Below are 20,925 nucleotides of genomic sequence, written 5' to 3'. Positions count from 1 at the left end.
CACATCATTTCCACAAAGGCTTCACATTGCTCCTTCCAACTGTACTTGTTGTCATAAGAAGCTCTCAGAATTTTGATCTCTTCAAGCCGCACTGCATGAATAGCACGGACACCTTCAATTGCCTCTGCCCACTTTGTGGGGTCATCTGAGTTTACTATCCATGATTTTCCATAAGGAATGTTCTCTAATGCTCTAGCAAATCCAGACTTACTACCAACAAGAATGGGTAAACCAGCTGACAGGGCTTCAAGTGCAACAAGACCAAATCCCTCTGATCTAGACGGCATAATGGCAAGATCAACCTCATTCAGTAAGTCTTTCATTTTTTCTCTATTTTGCACAAACTTTCTGACAGTCAGTTGCTCTTCAGCGATACCACGTTGGAGAAGTTTTCCTCTTACCTCTTCCTGTTTTCCTTCAGAAGCACCAACAAAGATCAGATGATAAGGCTTGCTTTTAAGCAGGTGATGAGTAAATGCTTCAACGGCAATGTTGTATCCCTTTAGTTCAAAGTCTTCATCATCACCACGACCACATAACAAAACTTTAAACTCACCACTCTTATAAGGTGCTTGTTTTAAGTCCCCAAATTCCCTCTCAAAAAGACCTGGCGTGACAGTGAAAATATCCTGATTGTCCTTCCATCGTCGGAGATATGAAGAGTAAGAATCTTCCAGCCTCGGTCCAACAGGCACAACCAGATCAGCCATTTTACAGAGGTCTACTTCAACCTGATGTTTCTTTTCGCCCTTTGAAATGGGTTCAGAGTAGCTTTTGTACCTACTGAGGTCTTCTGGAGCAGTATGCACCACTTGAACCCATTTGCAGTTGGAAAAGTGGGAAGAATCTTTTATGAATTGTACTTGCCGGCCAAGCTTTACACCATGGCCAACAACAATGTCGATTCTGTGATCTTTAGGTGGGACAACTAACCAATCCAGAGGTTCATAGCCTGGGCGTTCCTTTGCATCAACAACATTTACTCCATAACTCTTAGCCTCTCGTGTGTCTTCATCTTTACAAGCACTCTTTGGGACAAGGAGAGAGACTTCAACTTTAGGGTTTTGTGCCAAATGAATTGCAAGCTCTCTGTTTAGGGTGGACAAACCACCAGCTGATGAGGTCCACTCGCTACCAAGAAGAGTTACTTTCAATTTTTCTCTAGAGGAAAAATGGGTTTTTGGTTCAGGCACTTCTTGAGACATGACTTCAATGCTGACCTCAACACAAATCTGCAAAACAAAAACATGGAGCCTTCACATACTCCTCAGTAACTTTGCTTTCTATTTGAAAGTCAATCATAAGATCCACAGACTTAAAACTAGCACCAAAATTTAATGAACAACATAACAGGCATTTTAATTACCAGTACCACACTAATAATGATAATAATAATAATAATAATAATAATAATAATAATAATAATAATAATAATAAAAGTAATAATAATAATAATAATAATAATAATAATAATAATAATAATCGTGACACCATTCTCAAGGCAAAGTGGATAAATTAATGCGAAGATTTGATTTCTATACTTTACAGTCTCTACAAATTAGCATATTAACAAAGGATCACAAGTTCTTCAGGTGAATACCTTTGCGCGAATCGAGTCTGTTTGCACGTTCAGGGATGGTTTAAGTTTTCTTATGAAAAGCATCTCCTTAATTAGGCAATCAAATTTATTAGAACATTTAGCTAGCACGTGAAATTGTTCTGAAAGACAGCGAGGCACGTTCGAGTTGTGTTCACTCAAGTAGTGTTTACAAATAGACGACGATTTTTGTTTGTGTCCATCAACGCGTTCGTGGAGGTGGCCGCAAGTGTAACCAACATATCCTGCATCGCACAGGTTACATTGAAATTTATAAACTAGACATTGTTGGTTAACAGTGGCAGGCTTGACTTCTCGAACTTTAAGGTCTTCGTTGAGTTTTCTGCTGATGAACACAGGCTGAATTGTGGTCTTGATTTTTGAGCTGAGGTCTGTGATACGTTTCTTCACTACATTAGCAGAGGCCTGATCTTTAAATGGCATGACAACTCGGATGGTGGTTTCAGTTGATGGAATGTGTTGCTGGTCTGATACTTTAAAATCTACGAACTGCTTGACAGCTAAATTGAATAAGTGCCTCGGGTACTTAAGCTTTAAGAATACCATCTCTAGTCGATCGCATTCTTGTGAGAAGTACGACCAGTCGGAGGATATGCGGTAAGCTCGATCTAACATGGTGGTAATTAGACTGCGCTTGTACCGATTATCCACGTGGCTCTGATAATGCAGTAAGAGGCCCGTATTTGTTGGTTTTATGTAGACCTTGGTCTTGATTCTGGATGCCACGTTTAACAATTCAACGCCGATGAAAGGAAGTGAGGCATTCTTTTCCACCTCCATAGTGAACTTTACTGATGGGTGGCAGTGGTTTAGGGTGTCAAGAAAAATTCCAGCTGATGCTATATCAGGCATGATGGTGAAGGTGTCGTCAACATATCGTCGATAATAGGAGGGCAATTTGCCATCTTCATCGAGTTTATCTTCAATGGAGCACATAAACACATAAACACAAGAAGTTATCAACACCCATACCCGCAAGATTGCAAGGTTATTATACAGAGAAACGGATATTGAGGAGCATATCACGAATATCTCCTCATACGAACTATCCTTCTTCCAGAAACTGGTCCTTTGTCGTGGTTTGAAGTTTGCACTTCCCCAGAAAGTATCTTCTATCGATGTCATGGCGTCCTTTGAAAAAGCATACTGGAATATCGAGCCCCACCTTGCAAGTGACGACATGAAAGAGCTAACTGCCACGACACTACGATCTGTGGCATTAGATTACATCAATCGGAAGTCACTTAGACCTCCACAAACCCTTTTGAGCGCCATCGAGGAGCTGAGAAATCGGGATGACATAGTTGTTACAAAGCCGGACAAGGGTTCTGGAGTTGTTGTAATGGACAAATCCGAATATCTGCGCCTGCTATCTGAAGCCTCCATCAACGACACCAGCAAATTTAGGCCAGTTGATACACAGAGACCCAAAACAAGAGGAAGGCCAGCGAAATATTATCATCCGCTTTTACAACGGGAAAAGCAAATTAGCGCTGTCATATCCAAAGAACTACCCAAGACCATTGCTGACTCCATCCGCCCCAAAGGTTCTAGGCTTGCACACCTATATGGCCTACCGAAGACACATAAGGAACAACTTGCTATGCGCCCAATTCTCTCCGCTACGCATACTTATAACTATGCGTTGGCTAAGTGGCTTGAGGAAAAATTAAAACCACTCTCATGCAATCAGTACACGGTCACAGATACCTTTCAGTTTGTCAACGAAGTACAAAGCCTCGAGATCAACAGAAGTGATATTCTAGTATCCTATCATGTCACCTCTCTGCTTACCAATGTACCGCTGGATGAGACTATCCAGATTTTAGCTGACAAGGCTTTCAATGATGATTGGTTTAACAAGACCCATGAACTGAACCTGTCCAGAGACCAGCTAATTGAACTACTGAACGCAGCCACTAAGAACCAACTCTTTCAGTTCAATGGAAATCTCTATGAGCAGACCGATGGCGTCGCAATGGGATCGCCTCTTGGTCCTCTTCTCGCCAACGTGTTTATGTGCTCCATTGAAGATAAATTCGATGAAGGTGGCAAATTGCCCTCCTATTATCGACGATATGTTGACGACACCTTCACCATCATGCCTGATATAGCATCAGCTGGAATTTTTCTTGACACCCTAAACCACTGCCACCCATCAGTAAAGTTCACTATGGAGGTGGAAAAGAATGCCTCACTTCCTTTCATCGGCGTTGAATTGTTAAACGTGGCATCCAGAATCAAGACCAAGGTCTACATAAAACCAACAAATACGGGCCTCTTACTGCATTATCAGAGCCACGTGGATAATCGGTACAAGCGCAGTCTAATTACCACCATGTTAGATCGAGCTTACCGCATATCCTCCGACTGGTCGTACTTCTCACAAGAATGCGATCGACTAGAGATGGTATTCTTAAAGCTTAAGTACCCGAGGCACTTATTCAATTTAGCTGTCAAGCAGTTCGTAGATTTTAAAGTATCAGACCAGCAACACATTCCATCAACTGAAACCACCATCCGAGTTGTCATGCCATTTAAAGATCAGGCCTCTGCTAATGTAGTGAAGAAACGTATCACAGACCTCAGCTCAAAAATCAAGACCACAATTCAGCCTGTGTTCATCAGCAGAAAACTCAACGAAGACCTTAAAGTTCGAGAAGTCAAGCCTGCCACTGTTAACCAACAATGTCTAGTTTATAAATTTCAATGTAACCTGTGCGATGCAGGATATGTTGGTTACACTTGCGGCCACCTCCACGAACGCGTTGATGGACACAAACAAAAATCGTCGTCTATTTGTAAACACTACTTGAGTGAACACAACTCGAACGTGCCTCGCTGTCTTTCAGAACAATTTCACGTGCTAGCTAAATGTTCTAACAAATTTGATTGCCTAATTAAGGAGATGCTTTTCATAAGAAAACTTAAACCATCCCTGAACGTGCAAACAGACTCGATTCGCGCAAAGGTATTCACCTGAAGAACTTGTGATCCTTTGTTAATATGCTAATTTGTAGAGACTGTAAAGTATAGAAATCAAATCTTCGCATTAATTTATCCACTTTGCCTTGAGAATGGTGTCACGATGACGCCGAAACGTCGGCTATTAACTTTAATTTTCGCTTGCCTATGTTTCAAGAAATCACTATTGATCAAAAATAATAATAATAATAATAATAATAATAATAATAATAATAATAATAATAATAATAATAATAATAATAATAATAGTCTTTATCTATATAGCGTTATTTCTACTAAGAAACCAATAACGCTTCACAATAATAATACGTGTAAAATATGTGATAACAATACATACTATTTATCCTCACGTAAGAGTGTGGGATTAAATACCAATAGAGTTACTTTGAAAGTTCTGTTATGCCTATGCATCTTTCTCTGTTAAGTCACAACTCTTTTATGTATTTACCAGCCTGTAGAAAATACACACGAAGAAGCACGTACAGAGTGAATAAGCCCCAGGGAGAATTAATAAAGCATTTACAGTATTTGCAGGCACATTAATGCTCCCAACCCATGAAAATATCGAACAAGATAACAACAACAAATGTATGGGAGAAAGGGGGTAGGGGATGAAGTGCTCGAGTTGCCAATATTATTGGAATCTTACAAGATGAGACAGGTACAATGTAAGGTGGTTGGGAACGAGAGGACTCACACAATAATAACATTTGTCACACAACAACAACCAGGCTAAAGAGAGGTCATAATCCTCTCTCTGGAGTCCTAATCCCCAGGCCATGAGAGGTGGTAATCCTCTCCCTCTTTTTCATGAGTCCATCAAGTCCCCAGGCTACAGAGAGGTCCTAATCCTCTCTCTGGGATCCTAATTCCCAGGCCCCCTGGGGACAACCACAACAACAACAAAGGTTTAGCTCATTGTTACCATGATAAGAAGTTCATTGTTACCATGGTAACAAGGATATATGGGGGGCCCATTCTGCCACCAAAACTGACCATGTGAGTCTATGGGGCAAAGGGGCGACCTGTATGGAGCACTTCATCCCCTTCCCACAGTTTATTTACTTCAAACGAGAAACAATTATAAATGTTGTTCTAGGCATGTGACCTAGCCGATGGGCGGCCATGTCTATTGCAACCAAAAGCGAACAACAAAATATTTGAATTAGCTAATGCTACTAACAGAGTCCAAGTGTTCAAACAGCACTACGCTTGACACTAACAGTAACAGTTTTTACCAATACAGTTGATAACATTATACTTAAAAATTACACTGCTCACAGAGAGCAAAACAATAACAATAACAATTATAGAATGTCTCAATGAGCAAACACACTGCTCAAGTCCAACAGCACTGGGCTGGATAATTAGAACATTAATTTGTACCAATAAAGATAGAACCAACTACAAAGCGGTATGAATTATGTCTAGCAGTATTTAGTTGATAAAACTATACCTACTTAAAAATTTACACCGCTCACATAGAGCCAACGATAACAGTAACAATATTAATTAGAAAAATGTCTCAATAAGGAAAGACATTGCCCAAGACCAACAGCACTGGGCTTGATAACTATAATACTTGAAACCAGAATGATAGGTAAAGGAACCCTCTACATAACAGTAGGTTTTTTCCAATACAGTAAATGCCATACTTAAATGTTTACAAGGTAAGGCCCTTGGAAAGCCTAAGAGGGTTGGGTGGGTGGGAATTTCTCAAACAGTCTCTGGGAGGTCAGAGAACTTGAAGTGAACTACAGTGTGAAGATACGGCCGCATGGTCTTTGACTGACATGAAGGAAAAGCATGAATGTGATTGGTCTAGAGCTAACGCGTCACGAGGGGAAAAAGAGAATCTTGTCACGGTGGAATATTGCGTGACAAACAGTTTGTTTCAGAAGGGTAGCTCATCTCAATTCTCTGACCTCCCTTTCATGGTTGTTTGCATTAACTTAAATTTATATTACTTATAAATTGGCTTTAATGCTCCCAACCCATGAAAATATCGAACAAGATAACAACAACAAATGTATGGGAGAAAGGGGGTAGGGGATGAAGTGCTCGAGTTGCCAATATTATTGGAATCTTACAAGATGAGACAGGTACAATGTAAGGTGGTTGGGAACGAGAGGACTCACACAATAATAACATTTGTCACACAACAACAACCAGGCTAAAGAGAGGTCCTAATCCTCTCTCTGGAGTCCTAATCCCCAGGCCATGAGAGGTGGTAATCCTCTCCCTCTTTTTCATGAGTCCATCAAGTCCCCAGGCTACAGAGAGGTCCTAATCCTCTCTCTGGGATCCTAATTCCCAGGCCCCCTGGGGACAACCACAACAACAACAAAGGTTTAGCTCATTGTTACCATGATAAGAAGTTCATTGTTACCATGGTAACAAGGATATATGGGGGGCCCATTCTGCCACCAAAACTGACCATGTGAGTCTATGGGGCAAAGGGGCGACCTGTATGGAGCACTTCATCCCCAAAAATACACAAAGTGTATTCCCCATAGACGAACAATAAGGAGAAAATAAGCTCATAAAATCAATCTAGAATATACAAGACTGCAAATGGAATTCGGCCATCGGAAAGTGGCCGACTAATGCTGTTGGTAAGTTTCGGGAAAAATCTTGGAACCCGGGCCCCTTTGTATCCAATATCTGCACCATACCTAAGACTGTTACATAAACTCAAGACAAATAAATGGTCTGGGTGGTCAATAAGCACCCTCTCTAGGTTATTGACATTAATAGGAGTGGGTAAGGACCCAGTGAATGCTTCACTTTCTCCGGGAAGGGTTGGAGTGAAGGGTTCCCTTGTGTCCATCCCTTGCAGTGTCTCGATCGTGTTCCCTGGGCTCTCGTAGTTTCCCTGGAAGTTTGGGGCAGTCACTTCCCGGGTGTGCCCCTGCACACTTGTTACAGACATGTTTGAAACTACAGGGGTCCCTGTTGCACCACCCACTGCGGTTGAAGTTATGGCAAGTGCCTCTGCGCTCGGCCCCAGTTGAGACACTACTAGTTTGGGGTCCATTTGAAAAAAGAGGATACTCCTCCTTTAGCACAGATGGTGCCACCGTAAATATCGTAAGCCATAGCTGCTGGTCAATTTCCGACCACACACGGGTCTTATGTTGACCAGCTTTTTGGCGGAATTTATAATCATAAATTGCCCATCCTAGACCCTTATGTACCCGTGCAGCATACCTAATCAAGCTAAGGTACTGTAATAGCTCTTGGGAACGCAGAGGGAACTTCTGCGTGAAAACGCTCATATACGTCGTGAACGCGGTGGTCCACTGATCAATTTCTGTGATAGAGGTGGATGTTTTGCCTTTCTTTGAGACTCGAACAACTGAATTGTCAAGGGTGAGCACCAGAGTATCATCCTTATTGAACTCTGCTAGACTTTTTGGAAGGAGCTTTGATAACTCAAAGAACTCACCGGACTGTATATCCTTCACGTATTGCGCAGGGATGTCCTGGAATGGCGCCGCATGTTGACATACATTCGATGGAGTTGCTGTTTGCTGTAGTGTGACAGGCTCGATGGCTGGCGTGGCGGGAATGGGATTTGAAGCTGTTTGCGAGGAACTTGGCTGCAAAACCTGAACGGCGGCCAGAGCTGCTTCGTTGGCGAGTTCCCTCGAGGCAGCAGCGATAGACTCCTGAACCAGTTGGCGAATTGTATTTAATTGTCCTTGCGAGAAGGTGGCATCGTTCGCATTTGCGTTGACTACATGGTCTTGGGAATTTACCCCCACGTTGTTTGGTAGATTTGGTTCTCGCAGATTTGCGTTTGAAGCCGTGACTTGGGGACCAGAACCTCTTAGCCGGTTCAAAAGAGTGGCCCTGTTGCCGGTGGAAGCAATCTTCTTTTGTCGGCACAAGTTTCTTAGTTGTTGGACCGAAAAACTGTTCAGAAGTGCGGCATCGGCGACCACATTCCTCTCTTGAACGCGGGACTTTCGACGAAGCGGCGGCATTGTCCTTGTCTGTGTACGTAAACTTGAACGGAAGTTCGTAGAAACAAACCAAAACACACTAAAAAACTCCGCTAGAGCGAAGTTCAGACGAGTAATAACGGCAAAAATTCACAATTAGCTACAATTTCTCAAACAGTCTCTGGGAGGTCAGAGAACTTGAAGTGAACTACAGTGTGAAGATACGGCCGCATGGTCTTTGACTGACATGAAGGAAAAGCATGAATGTGATTGGTCTAGAGCTAACGCGTCACGAGGGGAAAAAGAGAATCTTGTCACGGTGGAATATTGCGTGACAAACAGTTTGTTTCAGAAGGGTAGCTCATCTCAATTCTCTGACCTCCCTTTCATGGTTGTTTGCATTAACTTAAATTTATATTACTTATAAATTGGCTTCAAAAGATCTTTATTGATCCCGAGCTCATAAACGAAAGCAGCCTTTTTTTAAATGAATGGACAAGACTCGTTGAAGAGCTAGATGCCCGTCAAAGGAGGAGAAATCAGGTATCCCATGAGTCTCCGCGAAAAATTATCGACTAGAAGGTGTCAAGTATCGATGCGAAGTCCGAAATCGACTGAATTTCAAGTGGCTATTTTTCCTCATTACAATTTCGCGGCTAATTTGCCTAAGAATAAAGAAAAACATACAATTGTTTGGAGTGGTATGCATGATCGACTCGCTTTGTTCGTTCGCGGCTCTCAAATGCTTGACCCAAATTTGACCCTAGCGAGTTCAATCCTGGGTACATTAGCGTAAAATCTTGCCTGTTGTTGCTCGAATAGTATCTCCTTTGAATTTTATTCAAGGTCCCCTTAAGTCCCCATGTTTTGAAGGAATTTAAGCACGATTCTGTTCGGTTCTATTCGTGTACGGACATCAAGTGGTGACATAAATGCTTCCTTTTAAGTTGATATTCAAGCAAACGGTAAATGCATGAAAGAAGTCGAAGAAGTGTCGAGTGGCAAGCGGCCGTTCAATGTTTCTGATCGCACAAACAAGCAAAGAAGCCGCTCTCGTAAGTCTTTTGGAAAACTAACGTGTCCCATGACCGTTAGAAACCGACAACAGGCTAAGTTTGACGAATTGACATAACTCTGACTGTCTAAATCTAAGCAATTCACGTAAAGCAATGGCGACGGAGAGAGCAGATCAGCGTTCACTCCGAGAAGCCCCATCGCAAATGCGAGATCGCGTATCAACATCGAGTTGATAATATAGTTGGAAGCGAGGCATTGTGGGATACCTGAATTTTCCTCCTTTATGCCCGACCTAACTACAGTATGTTACTGACCTACAGTTTCTGTGCTGCATACATGTATGAAGAATGAAATCTAACATCATGATACACATACATGTACACTGAGTAGTAGTAGTACTAGTTGTTACAACCACATTGTTTTTTGTTTTGTTTACGGTGTTAGTAATGATAGTAGATAATAGTGTATACAACCACATGGTAAATAATTATGCTAAGTAATTGTATGTTTGAAATACTATTTTTAATGGCAAATAGAGTTTTGTATTGTTAGTAGTGCAAGTAATCTATATTGAAAGTATTGTAATGTAATGCAAGTAATGTGCTCTTGAAAATAATTAAAGTCTAATTTTACTAAAATAAAAAATAAAAAAAAAAGTAGTAATAGTAGTAGTAGTAGTAGTAGTAGTAGTAGGTCTTTATTTAGCGAGGGTAATACATAATAGTCACAGCCTAACAGTAATAAACTTGTAGCCCTGAAGAGTGACATGTGGTTCTATAGCTTTAAGTGTCCCTCAAAATGTCCTCCATGGTCAAGGAAAAATGCAATGTATACCACAATTGGAATGCAGCGTAAGACAGCCAGCATACATTACCTTTTATTTTTGTGCTTTTATGAGATAAAAAACAGATAAACCTTTATATCAAGCAGACGTATATATGGTGCATTACACTTTTCGACTGCTGGGTTAATCAAGTATTTCAAAAAGTCTTCTCAGATGTTAAGAAATTCAATCACGTGTCATTACAGTAAAGCTGTTTAACTTCAAATTGATTAACCAATGCTTCTTCAAAAAGTTAAAATGGTCTTGAGTTGAAGTTCTATTAAAGACCCGTGTTCATCCAAAAGGCATTGCGTGTCGACCTGATTTTCGCACAGACGGAAAATAAGAAAATCACCGGCGAGAACCAAATAGCGAAAGCAATCCACGTTCATGGAGGTTGTTTTCTGGAGTATCGCTATTTTTCCTTTCATCAAACTTGGTGTAACATCCTCTCGCTTCATTTCTGTGGATGTTTTCAAGAAGAGTCTTTGCCAGGAAAGGAAAATCGTGATATTCGTACAAGGCGTCCCACTTCGTTTTGTCACAAGAACTATTTCTCTGTATTGTTAAAAATGGAATTCATTCTCTCAGAAATCGAAAAGTATTTTCAAATTAGTGTTTATGGAAACTAATAATCTTTACACGTGGATTACTCGTCGAAATGAATGTTTATTTAGCCGTGCTCGTAAGTGTTGTGTTATTCATTTGTCAAGCATCAGTGATTTCATTAGCCATGCGCATACGCGCCCGAGGGAGAGAATCCCGGGGTATCCAATCGATGGAATCGATAATCGATGACAATCGATATCAATCGATACCAAACAATATCAATTAATCGATTGATATTGATAATCGATGACCGATCGATGGCGAAGGTTCGTGTGGTTATTGATTATCAATACCAATCGATAGATAAATTGGTATCGATTGGTTGCAGATTGACGGAACCGGAATCGACGCATAACAAACACAACTTTGTACGCGCAGTAATTATAAACACATTTCATTTTAATGCTAACAGGAGAACAATACTCTCTTCTTTCTCTTTAACGTTAATGCCCCGTCCACAGGATTCCGTTTTTTTTTTTTTTGCCAAATTAAAAGTCTGTTCCATGGGCCAATCTATAGACTTCAAAAAACGGAAAGTGGTTGCATCGTGCCTTCACAGAAAAATTCTGGTAACAGAAGTTGTACTTTTGCAAACAATGAAATTGTCAACAACAGCAGCATGAGTTGTTGCAAAATAATGAATAAAGCAGCAATACCTAGCCTTATAATAACGAACACAAAGACTGATCACATGCATACAAACTAAAAAATCTATGAAGGCGCCAATTATGTCTAAAAGAAATAAAATGTGCGGCAAAAGACAAAAAATACCTTCCTTTTTTTCATCATAGTAGTAAGCGATGAGCCATTTTAGTTTAGGTGTTTAGTATATTCTGGGTCGGAATTACCAATTTCGTCCCCAGGGCTTCCTAAAAATGGCGGATGATCGGACAGGTAGCGTGCGTGACGTCTGTTCAAGGTTGCTGAGCCAATCGATAGCAATCGATGAACGGTTTTTGTGTGGTTATCGATTGGTCATCGATTGGCCGATACCAATCGATACCAATTAACTAATTTTATCGATTGATATCGATTGATCGATTGAATTTCCGATCATCGGTTTCCATCGATTGGATACCCCGGGGAGAATAAAACATTGCCGTCGACCCGAAGCAGGAGTCTATTGCTTGCTTTCAATAACCCAACAGTTAGGTGTTTTGGAGTATTAGATCGAGCACAACCCGTTAGCGTAGAGCAAACGTTCCGGTGATCGTTATTGCGTTATGAACGAAAGCTGTTTAAATACAGGCTCTCAGATTTTCCCGTTCTAACGACCTTTCGGTAAACATCCAGGAAATAGTAATAATTGCACCCTTCCGGCGCAATATCCTATAGCCAACTCTTAGAGTTATCAGCTGTCTCATTTCCTTTTTCAATATCCTTTCTCGAACTCATTAATAATTCATCAAAAGAAAAGCAAAGAAAATCACTACCCTGACCGTGGTTTGTATATGTGATCCTAATTACCATAAAATTTTGCCAACTTTAGCCTTGAATTTCTCCAAGAATTATTGCTCATTTGAGAAGCCATATCAAACACTCGAAAGTATGTTTCATCAGACATCCAAACACCTCGAAGTCGTTTAAAAAAACTCGGCTTCGCCTCGGATATCTGATGAAACACGCTTTCTCGTGTTTGATATATTACTTCTAAGACTAGAGTCTTAAATAACGACGCGTTCAGCTATTTGTTCTACTGTAAAACCAATTTTAGTTGAAAGGCTTACCGAACATTATTAACATTCTCTGAACATAAAAAAGAAGGTCGTACGTTGTACAACTTTGAATTACCAGAATGAAGTACCAGAATGAATTACCAGAATGAGTTACCATAAGTGGCCGAAGTGTGTATGTGAACGTTTACGAATAAACAAGTTGAGAGTTCCAGTTCTGTTGAAGATTTATTTCTACTTCGCCTCCGCGGGCGAGTTACAACGATCCTGTCTCTCGGCATCCGTAACAAGTGCCACGCTGCAAAGTTTAGTGATGTACGAAGCTTTTCCCTGCTGTTTTTCCATTCAACAACGCCCGAGTTGTTACATTTACCTCTGCGCATCGCCCGCGCATAAAAACGATTAGCTGAAAAACACTTCTCACAGTTTACTCTGTGGCCATCTTGAGGATAAAATAATTGTTCTATTCACAAACCAACCGAAAAATTTACGTTGTAAGCTCACTATTGACAAGTTATGGTAAAATATTCAGTGTTGAAGATATTCCGCCAGGACTAGTATATGTTATTGCATAACAACGTGCTATTCTTGTACTGGTTATCTACAGGGTAAAAATCACAAGACATTGTCGAACACATTAATTTAAAAGTATTAGCATAAAATACCAAAAGTTGAATTTGTAACGTATATATAAGTTGAAGTCCTCTTCATTGCTTATATAAACGTGTTTCATAACCAACCTCGTTCCCAGGTACGTACGTTGTACGTCCCGGGACGTGAAGGGGAGAGACCCTGGGAACGAGGTTGTTTCATAACATCAATTTTAGTAAAACCTCAGGATAAAATTGTTCGCATCATCAAGCATGCGTGGTGAAGATCGAGCCATTCCTGAGATTTTTGCAAGAACGCACAATTTGAAAATTTGTAGAGAATTCTTATAAAACCATTGTCAGAGATTAAACTCGTTCTTTGAAGGGAATTTTAGCGAGGTGTTTAAAGTAGTCTTCTCAAATAACGGGTCAAATTTGACTTCCAAGTTTTCCAACCTTGCAAAGTGACTTAGTACTGATGTGGACCAACCGCAGTGAAAAACCTCTCAAAACGGCTTTCGCTTCTCTTGGCCAGCGCTAGATTAGGCCAGCACCACCACTTAAGTCATACTGGATCCAATCTCATAAGCCACTACCAACTTCGGCGCCATCTTGAAAAAAAATTGGAAGCTCCCCGTGGGTCCCAGGCGCCCTCAATAGTAAGGAATCTGGGTTCGAATACGAAAAAGCAGCGGGGATGGGGACCGGAAGTTGGCGGGTCGGGATACGGTTAGAATAGGACCAGGATGAAGAGACTAATATGAGTCTTTGCATGGAGTTAACCCTTTCCCTACCAAGTTTTCTGGCCCATTTTTCCAAAACGGTAAAGAAAATACCCAGCTTGCTAATATACCATTTAAAAGTCTTAAAAGTAGTTAGCCTTGATAAGTGTAATTTATTTCTGAAATCAAGATAACTGAAGAAAGTCAGGTTTTTGATAGAAATGGTTTTAAAACAAAAGTAAAAACTAAAAAATGTACCTGATCGACTTATGTGATAGGTATACCTCAAAAGTGTAGCTTATTTTGCAGCTTTTAATGAATAGAACACCCCGAAATATGTCCGAGTCTGTAAATTAATTAAATGGAAATATTCAACAAAAAGCCACATCATATATACCAGAGGGTACCATTTTTTTGCCCTTTTAAATGCAAAGATCTTTCCAAGACCAATTTGCTGACAAAATGTCACTGTAATTGAACAAATACTGACCCAGTTATGAGCTGAGAACCCACTATAGTGGGTCTTGGTAGGGAAAGGGTTAACTAATTGGCTCTTAATTTTATTGTTTTAACAACACAAAACCGATATCAGTCAATATATCTGTACAATTGCTTTTTAGACACAATAAAAAATCTTTACTTTAGCCTCCCGGCGAGCGTGCAGAACAGATAATGCAAAACAAGGGTAAAGCTGATTTCACGGTTAATAAATATGTTACCTTATTGCACCCCTCCTGTTTTAAATTGTTACGTCTTGTGTCTTAGGGTCATCTTCCAAGATACCCTGCAGAAGAAAGGCCGTGCCTTTTGAAATGTTGGTAAAATTTCTTTAACACTTTTCCGACGAGGGGCAAGCGTGTATACGTGATTGATCGTGAGTTGGGAATGCAAGCAAAAAATTATTCTGGGCCATACACCATTGTTATGACATTTCCGTGTTCAACATGAGACTGGCTCTCTAGTTGGTTACTTTACAGTCATGTGGTCATAATATTAGACTAGCAGTTGTGGCATTGTGTTTGATGGGAGAACCTATTCCAGTTGCTTTAGATGTATTTATCTTACGGTCTTTCCACAAATTATAGAGGCTTCGTACGTTTGTGCTGGTGAATGAATTAATAAGAGCCAAACAACCGTCGCATGTTGCGTACTTCTATCGCAAGTGTCTTTCCACTCCGAGACTTTCGCCTGTTTATCACGTCTTGTTTTCCGAGAGCAACTGAGCTGGTTTATATATTTATTCATAAATTATATACACTTACTACTTATCAAAATATTTGCCCTTAAATAGAGTATTTCAGACTGACGCTAAGAATAATTTTACAATAACTGTCAAAATTATCGTGCGCTGATTGGCCCGTAACTGTTGTCTATAACAGTGAACTCAAGCATGTTAAGGCATGGTTCAAGGCCATATCTGGGTTAAAAAAAGAAACAATTATAGCTCAGCAGAAATTTACTGAAAGACCACCAAACTTGGTAGCGACACATAAAATTGATGACCGTAACTCACTTCTAACTTTGGGTCTTGAAAATAGATGTCACGTGACCGATTATGATTGTTTCTTTTCCCAAACAGAAAATAGAAAATGGGGCGACGAGTTTACGACAATAAAAATGACGTCACATGTAAAGCAAAGTAAGGAAAAGTTAACAATTTTTTTGCCACAGGGAAAAATAAAACCAGTCACAAATTGACAAGATTTAAAGTTGGTTGATGTCGAAAATAAAACCATTCATAACTTTTCAAGAGCTTGTAGATGATAGAAACCTTTTGCTTTCGCTCTGTCACCGGCGCTCTTCTCAGCGGAATTGAAGAAAAAGCCAATTCCAATCGTATTTTTCCATGTAATTGAATAAAATAAATCGACAGCAGTTTTCTATGGCCTATACTCTTTCGACCGTAAAATTACGCCATAAAATAATTAAACTTGTCAGTGAAACCACTCGCCCTCGGCTCGTGGGTCCACTTGCGTTTTTTAAAAATCAGTCAGGAACCAACATAGAACAATGTACAGCCTAAAGTAAAAGCAAAAAGACAGGATTTGCGATGAACAAACATTGTAGTTGTTTTCATGGTTAAAAGAGCATTCATGACTTGTCTTGATTTATTCACAGTAAACAACGATTAATTTATGCACTGGTTTCAGTACATTAAAGTTACGAATCCACCGCCGCTTCAGTATCTGATGATGCGACGGAATCTGTCGAACTTTAGTAGCTATGTTTGCCACACGAAATTAGCACTGTCGTACAAAGCTCTTATGCCTGTCAAAATTCATAAATTTTTGGCTTCAACGCATTAGTAGCGTCTGGCTACTCCAAGAGAATTTCTATAGGTCTTTCACTTACTTGTCAGAGTTGTGCGGCCCTTGATCTTGAGTGTGCTTCAGTGTAAGATCTTTACAGCAAAAAAGGAAAACAAATGGAATGTGTGTCGATTCCTGATGAAGGAACGAGAAGCAAAAAATTAATTATTTCATCCAACCTCAGACGCAAACATAAATCTCTACAAAACCGGAAGAGAATCCAAGGACGCTATCGGCCCAATTTCCTGATGTTTCACTCTAACTTCCCGAATCAAAAAAGTAGATCAAGATTTTAGTCCGGGAATTACTTTATCAGTTGTTAGGAGGCAGCAGTTGTCCTTATATCCAAGTCTAATCGATCAGCAAATTGAAAATCACTCTTCCAGAACCAACCTGGCGGTATTCTTTTTGCTTTTTCTGCCCGATCTTTTGGCTATTATTGTTTACAGTAAAATCCCAGTTCAGCTTTTCCTTCCCTCTTTTGGAAATCCTTTTGTTTATACTTCCGCTAGCCAGATCCACCGCTTAAACCATGCTGGATTCAATCTTGCAGCCTCTCCGATCCGTTCGACGCCATCTTCGATTTTCATTGTGCACTGGCATATTTACGCTTCCTTGCATTGCATCGCGTGGTTGAGCTTGAATGTAGAAAAAAATAGGAAATTGAAACGAAAATCACAGGAAATGGGAAAAGTTCTTCGTTTTATTCTGTCCGTAAATTGTTAAGCGTATAACGTTGAGCGGAACAATTCCAAAGTAAATAATAATGGAATAACACTATTTGTTGCGACAAATTTCTTTAATTGTCGTGGTCGGTATGCATAAGTATAATCGGAGCCTGAAAACAGGCTCCTAATTGGAGAATAGGGCGCGAAGAGAAGGGAATAATAGGGAATAATTTTCACTATGAAGAAAATTGGGACATTTAGCTTTGTGTTTAATCACCAGTAGAATATTCAATTTTAAGACCGACGTCCCCAGAGCTTTTGCTCTTACAGGAGTTTGGATGATGGGGGCGCATATTATTCTTTGCCCTGCTGCCAACAATGTCAACACCTGGAAAAGACTCCCCTCGAGGTTTACAATGGTGAAATGAGAGAAAAAGGATAACCTTAAGTCTTAAAATAAAAAATAAACTTGGTTGAAAGATATCAAACTACCCTATATCTAACAAGTCTAAGATCAAATGGTGTGTCTCTCGATAGAGTATAGCCTGCGTGAGAGGAGCTAAAAGGGAAAGAGACGATCAGAAGCGCGCACGAAGTACGTGGGGAGAGCGCGACGCCCTATTCTCCCCCTCCCTTTCCCCTTTCGAGTGCCTGCCACACAAGCTTTTCTATTGAATGCGATAGACCTAAATATATGCATTATTCCCGACATAATAATCTAAACCACGAGTGCTTTTTATTCGGCCAAACATTTCGTTTTGAAATTTTAAGAAATTCAAATGCTGAATGGAGCGACATTTTCCATTTCAGTATCCGCAACCGACTTGACAACAAAGCTGTTCCATTCACGAGTTTTTCACGAAAACGAAAATAATACATTAAATTAAACTCACGCTGGGCTGACTTGGCAAGAATTTTATTAACGGTTGTCCCGATTTTCCTGAACGTCAGGTTAACCTCGCGAGGTATTTCCAAAAATGCGAAAATTTATTTCGGAAAATTTCTATTCCCCTCGATTCCTCGCTCGGAATTTCCGGAAATTTTGCTCGAATGGAAAGCGGACCATTATTGCATGGATGCACGATTACCCTCATGGATGAGGAACCAAAATACACATCAACTGACCCAAATTTAGAATCCTTTACGAAAGAATATGGCGCGATCTAAGGCTATCCTGTGTCAAAAGAAGATTATTGAGCTTTCAGTCCTGTTATTACACGTATGTAATCATGTGAGGAGACTTCCATCGCTAGTATGGCTACTTAAAGGCCGAGTTTCACGGTTAAGCGCATGCGCGAGATGACCGGCTCAAGAATAAGTTGTACGGGTCGACACTAAATTCGATGCGAGCTTGTGGTTGAACAATCTGTTGAAATCGCGCCCGAATTTGGATCATCCGCCCTTCATTTTTCACTTTTTATAATCTTTGTTGCCTGTTGTAAATATAAGTTCAATTTTTGTAAGGTTAAAAGTGTTTTAGCATCCAAAAACGACATTTTGTCGATAGATCGTCAAAGGAGACGTCGCGGCCAACCGGCGACGGGACTGTCTCTGGACTCTCTTGAAGCACAGATCAAGCGGACAGAGTGGAGTGCCCTCAGTGGATGTAGAAATCCTGTATGGTTAACAAGATACGTCCACCATACGTGGAAAATTGGTGAAGGGATAAGTCAGTTTAAAGTAAACAACGATTTTGCGGCACATCTACTTTCGCTGGAAATGGCAAAGGTCACCGACTGGCTTTGGATGAACTCGCGAGTATTTTCTAGCTTTCAATCGTACTGTTTGTTCATTTGAAAGTCAACTGTCAAAAACGAAGAATTCGACGGACAAACAGCATCAAACATCAGTGTTTTGCCTTGGATGAAAAAAAATTTACAACACCGAGACGCAAAGCGAATAAATACCTGATCAAATGTGCGAGTTAGTTGTAGTCGTCTATTACTGCTATTAGCGGGCTCGAATAGCGGGCAGTAGAAAAAAAACAAAACAAAAGACTTGCGGCAAACTACACAATCTTCTGTAAGGTATTCATTTATCTATAAAATTATGGTCATTGCGAATGGCAAGCGCAGGTTTGATTTGCCACCATGGCAGAGTTTTCTCAAATGCATTTCAGCACCTCGAAAGGACGCTCCGAGTGTTGTTGTTACTAAACGGTCGCATCGCTTCTTGAAGCTTGCAGTTTTCTCGTTCTTCGCCTTCTCGCTGGTCTAATAAAATCAGGCTATCGAACGAACACACTATAGTAAGTTAATCACTGAATGCTGATGAAATACTGGTTTGAGGGAGCTTCTCGGCTTTTCGAACCGCGTGTAATAAAAAAGGGTCGATGCCGCGAGATATCGACATTGTACTAAAATAAAACCGTATACGTTCGCATAAGTTCATAAGTAAAGTTCTGGCATTTCTTGAATGTCATGGGACATGCACGAAGCGGCGCTGCAAAAATCCTGATGTATTTTACATGGACAGCCTTTTTGTTTCTTTCTGAAGCGTGACCGAAACACTGGCCGGTCAGTTTTATTTTTATGCCAGCAAGTTATAAGACTTGCCCGCCGTATCCCGCCGGTGTTTACTCGCTTCTAATTGGTCCAAAAACAATTGGCTTGACAGCGCTTACGCTATCGCTCGCACATGCGCCGAACCGTGAAACTCTCCCTTTAATATTTATTGTTATTGCTAATAGGAGTAATTATGATTAACCGACTTCTCTGCACTTGTAACTTTTCTTGTACGGCAAAGCTAAGGAATAAATAAACAAATAAATAAATACACTAATTAATTAATTAATTAATTAATTAATTAATTAATTAATTAATTAACATGACCCTCTCAATGGCGTCATACTTGAGGACGTAGACAGGGAGGAACGCTGAAAAGAGTTGGATACGACTGGATTCGAATGTGTGGAATAGTTGTTTCGGCTACAGAGACAACTCCCATATCACGAAAAATGTTATGATTGTGGGACAAAGAAAATCTGTAGCCCCAAGGGAATCGAACTCCATTACTCAGGTCCTGTCTGACATATGACCTAGCCTCGTTCCCAATAATGATATAACATTGCCGACTTTCATATCGTAAGGGACTGGGTACTAGTCTGTGTATTGTGGGATATAGGACAAGACACTCCCACAGCCAGAAAGAGCACCCTGAGCTTTACAAAATCCTCAAGTTTGGTGGGATCTGGGCCAATATTGAACGAAATACAGCCATTCAAAAACTTTAAAAAATTTACTAAGAAATGTATGGATACTCGGACGCGACGCACAATTTGTCCGGCGTCTGTATCAGTATTTCATAGTAAAAAACTGGAGTTTTTGAATGGCTGTATCTCGTCTAATATTGGCTTGACTAACACCAAACTTGAGGATGTTGTAAAGTTTGGTGTGCTCTTTCTGGCTATTTGTTGTGTCCAATATCCCATAATACACAGACTCAAACCCAGTCCCCCACGATATGAAAGTCGGCAATGCTTGCCGCGCGCGAGCAGGCCCCTGTCCTTAGCAAATTAATATCACCCGTAACGTATCTCTTCAGTAAAATCTTTTAAAAGACGGCAAGCGCTTTGTGGCCCATCAGTAACAGTACTTTAGTGTATTCTCTGCTTCATTCAAAAATACTGGAGAGGATGATGTATTGCTCACGAAGCTTTTGCATTTTGGACCAGACTAAAGCGTTTTGAGTTTTACCAATTACATTACATTTGTCTCACGCCATTAGCAAACAACGCGACCAAAGCCAAGTTTAATTTGGAGAGTTACAACGACTGACGAGCACGTCAGTGAGATTGCGTTTGGTGTTTTCCCGCAAATTACGCTAAAGCTATTTGCCGTAGGGCGTGCGGTAGTACATAAATGAATTAATAAATTTAAATAACTCTTAGCATGTTTTACATTTACACACAAAGAAGGGAATGTTACCAATGCGGCCCCTTTCATCTCACGTTTGAAGGTAAAAC

At 40.4% G+C, this 20,925-nt stretch overlaps 3 protein-coding genes across 3 annotated transcripts in view; 1 reads left to right on the top strand and 2 right to left on the bottom strand.

Annotated features, from left to right (window-relative positions):
- Window positions 1-16,441, bottom strand: part of LOC146455520 (uncharacterized) — a 28,651-nt gene extending 12,210 nt beyond the window's left edge. The window contains exons 1-2 of the mRNA XM_085094283.1: window positions 16,337-16,441; window positions 1-1,232 (exon numbers count right to left, since the gene is read on the bottom strand). The exon at window positions 1-1,232 is cut by the window's left edge and continues 14 nt beyond it. Coding sequence (XP_084950409.1) covers window positions 1-1,205 — 1,205 coding nt within the window. The 5' untranslated portion in view covers window positions 1,206-1,232; window positions 16,337-16,441. The remainder of the gene's footprint in view (window positions 1,233-16,336) is intronic.
- Window positions 1,497-2,554, bottom strand: LOC146455522 (uncharacterized). Its single transcript, XM_085094125.1, has one exon. It carries the CDS (start codon window positions 2,552-2,554, stop codon window positions 1,589-1,591), a length of 966 nt encoding a protein of 321 aa, XP_084950251.1. The 3' UTR covers window positions 1,497-1,588.
- Window positions 2,573-4,832, top strand: LOC146455521 (uncharacterized). The gene has a single exon (XM_085094124.1). It carries the CDS (start codon window positions 2,742-2,744, stop codon window positions 4,599-4,601), a length of 1,860 nt encoding a protein of 619 aa, XP_084950250.1. The 5' UTR covers window positions 2,573-2,741; the 3' UTR covers window positions 4,602-4,832.
- Window positions 16,442-20,925: the final 4,484 nt, after the last annotated feature.

Source organism: Pavona decussata, unplaced genomic scaffold (assembly GCF_977016875.1).
Source record: "Pavona decussata unplaced genomic scaffold, jaPavDecu1.1 SCAFFOLD_273, whole genome shotgun sequence".
In the NCBI taxonomy this organism is placed as follows: domain Eukaryota; kingdom Metazoa; phylum Cnidaria; class Anthozoa; order Scleractinia; family Agariciidae; genus Pavona; species Pavona decussata.
This window is presented reverse-complemented; position numbering and strand designations above follow the sequence as displayed.